Source organism: Bison bison, unplaced genomic scaffold, assembly GCF_000754665.1.
Source record: "Bison bison bison isolate TAMUID 2011002044 unplaced genomic scaffold, Bison_UMD1.0 scf7180017864464, whole genome shotgun sequence".
NCBI classification, from domain to species: Eukaryota; Metazoa; Chordata; class Mammalia; order Artiodactyla; family Bovidae; genus Bison; species Bison bison.
In genome coordinates, this window is record NW_011495025.1 from 5,697,971 (window position 1) to 5,708,510 (window position 10,540).

The 10,540-nt window shown below is 39.4% G+C and overlaps 2 protein-coding genes across 4 annotated transcripts in view; one reads left to right on the forward strand and one right to left on the reverse strand.

Moving 5' to 3' along the window:
• The window catches only part of HERC3 (HECT and RLD domain containing E3 ubiquitin protein ligase 3), a 200,535-nt gene that overhangs the window by 30,507 nt on the left and 159,488 nt on the right, over positions 1-10,540 (reverse strand). The window lies entirely within an intron of this gene.
• On the forward strand, positions 6-1,772 carry NAP1L5 (nucleosome assembly protein 1-like 5). Its single transcript, XM_010860174.1, has one exon. The coding sequence runs from the start codon at positions 28-30 to the stop codon at positions 511-513; it is 486 nt and encodes a 161-aa protein (XP_010858476.1). The 5' UTR covers positions 6-27; the 3' UTR covers positions 514-1,772.

A 10,540-nucleotide genomic window follows, 5' to 3' on the forward strand; every position in this document is an offset into this window, starting at 1 on the left:
GATGCGGCCGCGGCAGCGGAGGAGGTAATGGCGGAAGGTGGTGCGCAGGGGGGAGATTCTGACAGCGCGTCCAGCGACTCCGACGGTGTGGTCGGTCAGATGGCTGAGGAGCCCCAGACCCCTGCAGAGAATGCACCAAAGCCTAGAAATGACTTTATCGAGAGCCTGCCTAATTCGGTAAAATGCCGAGTCCTGGCCCTCAAAAAGCTGCAGAAGCGATGCGATAAGATAGAAGCCAAATTTGACAAGGAATTCCAGGCTCTGGAGAAAAAGTATAACGATATCTATAAGCCCTTACTTGCTAAGATCCAAGAGCTCACCGGTGAGATGGAGGGGTGTGCATGGACCTTAGAGGGTGATGAGGAGGAGGATGATGATGACGAGTACGAGGATGAGGAGGAGGGAGAGGAGGAGGACGAGGAGGAAGAAGAGCCTGCAGCAGAGGCTGCGGGGACCGCTGCCGCCAAAGATGAGGGTCCCCACTCTGCAGTGCCTGATGACGCCAAGAAATAAGCGGGGCAGAGAGTGCAGAGGAGAATGACGACGCAGATTTAAAACCCCGATTACTATTATTTTGTACACATTGGTGGAATTGAACGGCTCAGGTTTTGGACCAAAGTACAGTAGGAATCAATTCTGACATTCCTAAAATACTATGAAATTGACGCAATCAGATTATGCCCAGCGCGTCTCAAATTTGATTTCCAATTTGAACACAAATATACCAACAGGTGTTGAAAATGAGTTAAATTTAAAATGATTTTTCATGATCTCTTCTGTGAGGACTGGAGTTGAGACTTAATAAGGGTGTCAAGTAGATGTGAATTAAAGAACGTCACTTTGAAAATCCTTTCGTCACAGTATCGCACTAGGCACGGAACACCCAAGCCGAGATCGAACGTGTTCTCAATGCCGAATTCGTCCATTTCTTTTGCATTTTTCCAGCGCAGCAGCAGCAGAACTCAAAACAGATCTCATCTTTAAGACTTTGTTTTTGTAACATTAGCTTTACACTTCAGAGAAGAGAGATGGGACGAAGGAACCCGGTGCTGGAGATCATGACAATACTGTTAATGAGGCTCAGAAAACTGCCACTTCAGATTCTAAAGACTGTTCTGAATATTTGGTTCTGAGAAGGAGGGTGTATGACCTGTACAATATTGTCAACGTGTGTGTTCATTATTTACGGTCTCGTGTTTATGTGTTTTCTTGGTAATGTCTATTTACAAAGGTGTAAAACAAATCCCAATTGTTTAAGCATTAAATCCCCTTATCAAATATTTTAGAAGTATTAATTTACTTGAAAAAATGTAGAATTCTAGTAAAGTCTGTAAAGCATGTGTATCCAATGTTATGTACTTTGAATTGTGTGATGTCTTTTTGTCTTGTAGCTTTTAGAATGTAGCTGTGAAAATTATCAGAACTCTTCACTGAAGCTAATGTTTGGGAAAAAATATATACTTGAAGAACCAATCCAACTGTGTGTCCCCATCCGCAGCTCAGAAGTAGAAAGGGTTTCAGTTTGCTTGTGTTAGCTGTGCCTTCGTTATTTTGCTATGTAAATGTGACATATTAATATAAAATGGTGCATAATCAAATTTTACTGCTCGGGAACAGATTGGCATACAGCAAAGGATTTTTAGGAGGACACATTTAACGTAAAGACTCTTAGCTTCTTTGTGGGTTTTGAACTGTGTGATCTATAAGGAAATTTAAGCATAAAATTGTTTACCACTGTGGTGTTAATAAAACTGTATTTTCAAAAAACAAAAGGACTCATTCTCTGACTGCCTGGAATGAAATCCCAGATCTGCCTCTTATTATCGATGAATCTCAAGCAATTCAGTTAATCTGTGTTTAGTTTCTCCTTATCTATAAAAGGGGATAGTAACAATTCCTCCCTCACAGGTTATTATGGAGAACAAGCTAGTTAATTTACATAAAGCTCATAGACCAGCATCTGACACTAAATGCTCAAAGTACTTCAGCTGTTATTAACATTGTTATTATTATATGAAAGATAAAAGAGGAAGATTTGAAATTCAGTCCTCTCGTAAGTTACAAAAAGGGAGAAAATACATTATATTCTTAAGATTTTTTTTCATTATATTCTTATGATTTTATTGTTTAAGAATGTGGCCTTTCATTTGTAAACAAATAAATTCAATAAAAGGTCTTCTTCCTCAATATAAAAATCAGATTTTGATTTCCTCCCAGAAAGAATAAAAAACATTATGCATATAAAGGCTATTTCAACTTTATATCTGGGCATTCTAAATTAAGTATAAAATTGAAAGTGACTCCCCACAAATTTTAAACAGATTTTTTTTTTTTTTCATTTCCCTTAAGGGTTAAAATTATTCAGAAGTAACATTAGACCCATTTACCTTAGGGAATGGAAGGAAGCTCTGACCTGTTGCTAATTGCAATAGTTGAGTAAAACCTTAATGTAACAATCTTCCTTAGGGTCAAGACAACAAAAAGAGAAAATCAAAATAATTTATTATAGAAGAAGTAAATGATAATCATGCCTAACTGGAACAGAAGCAAAAAAAAACCTAAAAATTCAATATTCATTTCTTATCCCTAGGAATAAAAGACTTGTTTTTCTAGGTCCTACAAAAACAAAAATGAGTGAAACAAATAAGGTGTGTAATTAGTGGGGAAAATAAAAAATTTTGGAAGGGATGTGATTTTATATAGAAAGCCCAAGAGAATCAGTTGAAAGCTATCACATTCAGTAAGTTTGAGGAACTGATCAGTTACCGGATAAACATATAAAAACCACTAATTATTTCTAGGCACTTTAATAATGGTAAAAATACATGCAAAAGGCTCTCAGAGTATATAAAATAAAAATATTTATAAAAACCTCAATTAAAAATGTATGCAACCTATGAAAAGAAAAAAAAATAGAATATCACAAAGAAATGTAAAAAACAAGCCTTTGGAAGGTAAGACTGAATATCACAAAAGTGTCAATTCTTCCCATATTAACATGTTATTTACTACACTTCAAATCAAAACCCAAACTGGATCTAGAACCATATAACTACCCTAATCTTCACCTAATTGTTTACTAATATGGAAACAGTTAAGATTTTATCTTAAACTACAGACTCAAAAGAAAATTTTTAATGGAAGAAAATATATTATTACGCATTTACTAATTACTGGACAGGGAAAGGTTAAGTCTAGAGTGATTTAAGACCAAAAGAAATAATCAACAGACATGACAACACAAAAATTAAGAGGTTATAAAAATTTTAAAAGACTTCACATTTTTAAAAGCAAGCAGCAAATGGAATAAAATGTGCAATAAAATACAAATACAAAAAAAAGTTCATATAAATCATATGAAAATCATTTTGTCTTAATAGAGAATTATATAAAAGATGTCAGCAGACTACTTTAAAAAAGGAAATACTGCAATCCTGTTTAGGGCAGCAAGACACATCCTGAAAGGACAGTACTAAGTGGTCCAGGCCTCCGGCAAGGTCTGGATCTTTCTTTCACTTATACATACAACTTCAGCTATGGGGTTTTCTAGCTACCATTCATACCACTATTGGCCACTTTTCTCAGGATACAAGCACATATATGATGCCCTTCATAATGTCAAGCAATTTCCACCATTTCCTAACTAGCTTGATCTTTCCCCTCTGTTTCCTGAATTGCTTATTTGATAGTTCCTCAGGCAGCCATAAAACTTGCATGTTAATATGTAGCAGAATACCCTCTCTTTAAGGCAGGTCAAACACTCTCACTCATAAACCACTTTTAATCCATTATAGACCCAAATTAGTAAGCAACACCCAACATAACTGGCAGAAAGAAAGGCAGCGTGCACTACGCATTCAACTCAGTCTCTATGAGCATTATGCAGGAGACTGCAGCAGGCTGACACTCACAGCCCAGCACAGTACAGCAGCTCTCCCGGACTCAGACTTTACCATCAAGCACACACAGACACATCTGCACGTGCATACACAGGGACACAAACATTTTTTTATTGACACGAAAGTCACAAAACATAATTAGCCATTTAAAATGAATAATTCGGTGGCATTTAATTCATTAAAATGTTGTGCAATGATCACTTCTACCTAATTCACTTTTTTTAAGAAAAAATACTTTAAAGGTAAACATCAGAAAAATGGATTAATGCTATGTAGAATATGTAAAGTAGCTTATATACGGGAGAAATACAAAATTTTACAAGTGAAGTCAAGTTTCTTATTAGACTAGATTTTAAAAAAAGAATACTCAGTATTTTTAAGGATTAGATGAAATAGAGTAGTACTCTCATACATTGATGATAATGTATAAGTTGGTATAATTCATAACCAAAATAAATTTAGCAAAAATAGCCACAGATTCAAAATGATATACACTAATTCCATTTCACCCTTGGGACCTTATCATTAAAAGAGCAATTTTAAAAACAAAGTTTTATAGTTAAGATGTCTGATACAGTCTTATTAAAAATGAAGGAAGGGGAAGAGAAAGAAAGGGAAGGAAAAAAAGAACATAGAAACAAGCCAGACACTCAAAAGGGAAAGTAGGGAAAACACACATTCACATAGGCTGTGCAGTCATTATTAAGACTGTCCATGAGGGCTTTATAATAAATTTATAGATATAAGCATTATCTCAACCTAAGTTAAACAATTCAGACATACAATTTTATACATATATAGTATGTTTTCAACTATGCCAACTTTGTGTTTAAAAAATTGCATAGTCTGTCTGAACTGAAAACAGCAAACTCTTCAAGTTATTTATCTTCAAGGGATAAAGGGACACAGGGACCCTGAACCTCTGGTCTTGGCCTCTTAGTGGCAATGTGCTGAGAGCCTAAGCTCTCACTCAAACAAAATGGCTTTGAAACTTGGCTCTGGTTTTTGAACTCTGGACTTCTAACCATGTAAACCTGAGCAAGTAACTTATACCTCTCCATGCCTCAGTTTCTTCAACTATGGGAAGCACTCGAGAAATGTTACTAGCATTTTAATTATCTGCTATTCCTGTAACAGCCCAGCACAAATACCATGAAGATATTAAAGATTACACCTCCCATAGACTATCTCAAGAGATCAAGTGAAGTCTCAGCATTCCTAACTTCAGTTGATCTCAAGGAGCTAGAAGTGTTTGTCATGTGTGGGTTTTATTCTCACATTCCTTTATAGAATCTAGGTACCTTTTGAACTGTGATGTTGGAGAAGACTCTTGAGAGTCCCTTGGACTGCAAGGAGATCTAACCAGTCCATCCTAAAGAGATCAGTCCTGGGTGTTCATTGGAAGGACTGATGTTGAAGCTGAAACTCCAATACTTTGGCCACCTGATGCGAAGAGTTGACTCATTGGAAAAGACCCTGATGCTGGGAGGGATTGGGGGCAGGAGAAGAAGGGGATGACAGAGGATGAGATGGTTGGATGGCATCACCGACTCGATGGCCGTGAGTCTGAGTGAACTCTGGGAGTTGGTGATGGACAGGGAGGCCTGGCGTGCTGCAGTTCATGGGATCACAAAGAGTAGGACACGACTTGAGTACACACACATGTCATACAAACCTCTTTTTAATATGGAAGAAACTGGGGAAGATATTGATTACATTTGATTTGATTAACTTGAGTTAAACTGGAAGGAATATAGAATGACATGTGGGTTGTTTTTTTTTTAATTGATGGTAGTAACACCATGTTACAGAGTGTGAGAAATACTTAAGTCATGCAGTACAGTATTATCCAGATGTGACTACCAGTTGTGGCAAGATTTAGCTAAGATGCCAGCAGTCACCAGCAATCATCCAAGGGTGTTCTTTTACCTGGATGTTTATAATTCATCATTTGTCTGTCTGCAGCTCTTGTCCAAGTAAAGAAAGCAATTTTAAGACCAAATGGAATGTAATAAATTATGGATACAGAATTGGTATCCTTCTGTCATTTTCCTCCAGAGCAGTGGTGACAGCAAATATCTTACTGTTAGCTCAATAAAAACAGCTTCAATGCCAGTAGCATCTCTATATACAACTGCTCAAGTTAAAAATACAGCAGGTGTTATTCTTTTGGTTCTTTCACTGCATTTTCTTAGACTAATTTATGAAAATACCCAGTGACAAGATTATGGCATGTAACAGTCAAAAGGAAATGATTAATCTTTCACCATCGTATACAACCTTTCTTTCCAGGATCTCAACATGCTTTGATGGTAACACTTCTACTTTTCACAACATTAAGTGAAAGTGAAAGTTGCTCAGTTGTGTCTGACTCTTTGCGACCCCATGGACTGTATAGTCCATGGAATTCTCCAGGCCAGAATACTGGAGTGGGTAGCCTTTCCCTTCTCCAGGGGATCTTCCCTATCCAGGAATCGAACCGGGGTCTCCTGCATTGTAGGCAGATTCCTTACCAACTGAGCTATGAGGGAAACCCCTCACAACATTAAAGATAAAGGGGAAAAACAATCAAACACTAATTCACGTCTTTTTCTGTCTGTCCCGGACTATGACAGCAATATTAATAATGTGGCAATAACCACACTGGCTTCTCAGAAGTCTGTCCAACAGCAAGGGGGTGGGGCTCCTGACACCAAGTACAGAGCCACGGACAGCAGGGCCTAAAGCAGTGTGGATGGCCTCACCGTGTGCTCAAGGAGTGTTAGCAACCCAGGAAAGTGGAAACCCAAACTTCCATCTAACACAGAAGCTATTCCCTATTCTAATTTCAAACACAGTGTCTTGGCAATAAGAATAGGAGTCCCTCTCTGCCTGGCAGTATTTAAAACAACAGCACATTTTACAACACAAAGACTTAAAAACTTTTTTAGAAAGAGAGAAGCTATTTTTTTTAAGAAAGTCATGGTAACAGAATAATGGAGTTTTGTAATATAAGTAAAAGAATAATGTAGGTCCCCTTATTACTCCCTTGAAGTTATGTACTCTCTTTCTTTTAAGGAATCTGTATGTCATCAGAACATCCTTATGGAAAATGTTTTGTAGAAGCAGCCCTGAAGTCAGTTAGGGGCAAACAACCGCAAAGAAAGAGAAAAGGAAACCACTGACTTTAAACAAAAGCACGTTCTCTGCACTGATTCTGAGGACCACTCATGGGATGAGCAATGTCCAGGAGTGAGTATATGTCAACGTATGGTCGGGACACGCAAGATGGCTGTGCTGTTGCGCTCTGTACAACCCCTCCTCAACCTGTGCCTGCTTCACCCACACCCTACTCATATAACTGACCTTCCACATACTTGTGCCAGGCCCCTGCTCATGACTAGGTCAGAACATTTCCACTAAGATAGCTTATCAAAGGGGTGTTGAGGGGCATGTCTCCCCCTTGCTGGTTTCCCTGATAACCAAGAGCCAACCTCACATCAATTCCCCTGATTACTGGTACCCACCTCCCCATTTTCCCCAATAGCAGAGACAGTCGCCACGTTCTGCCTGCTATCTACCCCAGGTGGTAGACATCACCCCAGGACCTTGCTTCACACATGTAACCCACATCCATTAAGCCACTGACACCTCTGTTGCGGACTCCAGATTTTTTCTTCAGCCTCGAGATTGGGCTTGCAGGCCTGCAGGGCCTTTTGCCCAACTGTCAGCAAAAGATAAAAATGGTGGAAAAGGAAAAAAAGATGAAGAAAGAAAGTGTGCCACAGACCCACTTCTATCATGAGATTTCTTTGCTTGCAAACTTTACTGAGCATCTTTCCCTTTTTGTTACATTCTCGTCTCTGTTTTCTAGTATCCAGACCTTAGCAGTCCTCCCAAGAGCTCTACCCATATCCATCCCCCCCAGATGCCTCTGTCCATGTGGATTTCTCTGAACCCCTTTCGATTCAATTAATTAATTTTGTCTTCATATTTCATTTATGGTTGCAAATGAGAACAGCTTAAAACCCTAAACAAACTGGGTTATATTTCAGTATTCCTGCACAGATTGTGTCTCAACTATCAGGTCAATTCAACTGCTGATTCCAAGAAATACCTACTGAATAAGGAGACAGCGTGAGAGTGAGAGAAAGCAAAGAGACAGAAAAAAAAAGCTCAGACCCACAAAGAGAAAGAGAACAAAACAGGCAGAGACATAAAGTTCTCCAGGAGAAACAATTTTATAAAGATACGAAAAAAGAGGGTTAAGTCCCAATACCTGCCTCCTCTGCAGACTTTATCACAAATTGCCTATGCCCGCACAAGAACACTCTCCCCGCCAGGCCTATCCAACACACAGTGCATTCGGAAGACTGACTAGAAAGTGAAGAAATCCTGAATGTGCCCTTCCTTAGATTGCTTGCCTAGCCTACTGTTAGCTCATAACAAATGATGCACACACTATATTGTCTGAAACCTGATGCCAAAGCTCAGACATCCTTTGAAAAGGCTAAAGGCTATAGATGTATCTACATATGTACATATATACATCATAAAGTGATCACCAAAACCAGAAAGGAAGAAGAGTTGTTACAGAGAAGAACCAAGTCTGACTCCATGTTGGAACTGTCTTTGTTTTTTGTTGCTGTTATAATCATACATAATGGCCTGCCTCAAAGGCCCCTGCCACTCTGTTAAACTGTCTTTATTCAGTTCATAGAAAGATAATCTGACCCTGCCCACTTGCGAATGACTGCCCCAAAAAAACAGGGAGTAAAAGAGAGAGAAAGAAGAGATTCAACACACCCCTTCCCAAGGCTGGCCCTTCCCAGAAATGTTTTGCAAGACTGAAGACCCTTTTTACTTCACTTCCTCACTGCCTCTCCCACTCTATATTCTGCCTTTTGACTTTAGTTCCTCATTGCCTCTCTCTGGTTCTATAAAAGAACCTGCAATCCAGACCCCAACAAGACAGTTATTTTGAGACATAGTCTGCCATCTTCTCTGTCAGCCAGCTTTCCAAATTAAAGTTGTATTCCTTGTCTTGGCACCTCAGCTCTCAGATTCACTGGTTTGTTGTTCAGTGAGCAGAGTACTTGGACTTAGTAACAAGATCACCTGGGCCCAAAAGCCACTTTATCAGTTCAGTTCAGTCGCTCAGTCATGTCTGACCTTCTGTGACCCCATGGAATACAGCACGCCCAAATTCCCCGTCCTTCACCAAATCCCAGAGCTTACTCAAACTCATCTCCATCGAGTCGGTGATGCCATCCAACCATCTTGTCCTCTGTCATCCCCTTCTCCTCCCGCCTTCAATCTTTTCCAGAATCAACATCTTTTCCAATGAGTCAGTTCTTCGCATCAGGGGGCCAAAGTTTGGAGCTTCAGCTTCAGCATCAGTCCTTCCAATGAATATTCAGGACTGATTTCCTTTAGGATGGACTAGTTGGATCTCCTTGCAGTCCAAGGAACTCTCAAGAGTCTTCTCTAACACCACAGTTCAAAAGCATCAATTCTTTGGCATTCAGCTTTTCTTATGGTCCAACTCTCATATCTATACATGATTACTGGAAAAAACCATAGCTTTGTTGGCAAAGTAATGTCTATGATTTTTAATATGCTGTCTAGGTTTGTCATAGCTTTTCTTCCAAGGAGCAAGCGTCTTTTAATTTCATGGCTGCAGTCACCATCTGCAGTGATTTTTGGAGCCCAAGAAAATAAAGACTGTCACTGTTATTCTGCCTTTTATTCTGCCCTTTAACCACTTTATGATCTGCTGTAAGTTTCCCAATTTTAAAAATATTATCAGATTCTATGGAATAATACTGTTTTTATTAAACGAGTCACTAGCAGTTAATAAAAGTACCAATGTTATACAGTTAAAGAAGGGACAGTGCTTTTAGCTTTGAAACATTCTTGTCAAGAGTTTCAAATGAAACACCTGCTGCAGAGAAGAAATAATTCGGACTCCATGTTTCTTTGAGTTGCTTTTCCTTGCAGTTATTATAATCACACTAATGGCCGGTCTCAAAGAACCCTGCTACTCTGTTCCACTGTTAAACTTAAGTGCCTTTGTTCAGCTCATAAAGAGATAATCTGACCCTGCCCCTCTGTGAATGACTGCAAAAAAGAAGAGACTAACACATTTCATTGATGCTTTTGAACTGTGGTTCTGGAGAAGACTCTTGAGAGTCCCTTGGACAGCAAGATCAAACCAGTCAATCCTAAAGAAAATCAGTTCTGAATATTCACTGGAAGGAGTGATTATGAAGCTGTAGCTCCAATACTTTGGCCACCTGATGCAAAGAACTGACTCACTGGAAAAGACCCTGATGCTGGGAAAGATTGAAGGCAGGAGGAGAAGGGGACAACAGAGGATGAGATGGTTGGGTGGCATCACTGACTCAATGAACATGAGTTTGAGCAAACTCCAGGAGACGGTGAAGGACAGGGAAGCCTGGTATGGCGCAGTCCATGGAGTCACAGAGAGTCGGACAGGATGAGCAATGAGCGATTGAACCGAACACTCCCCTTCAGAAGGCTGGCCCTTCCCGGAGATGTTTTGCAACCCCGGAGATGTTTTGCAAAACCGAAGACCCTTTTTACTTTACTCCCTCACTGCTTCTCACTCTCTATTCTGCCTTTTGACTTTAGTTCCTCAT

Excerpts from the sequence above, each read along its gene's own strand:
- NAP1L5 (XM_010860174.1), top strand. The coding sequence starts at position 28 with ATGGCGGAAGGTGGTGCGCAGGGGGGAGATTCTGACAGCGCGTCCAGC.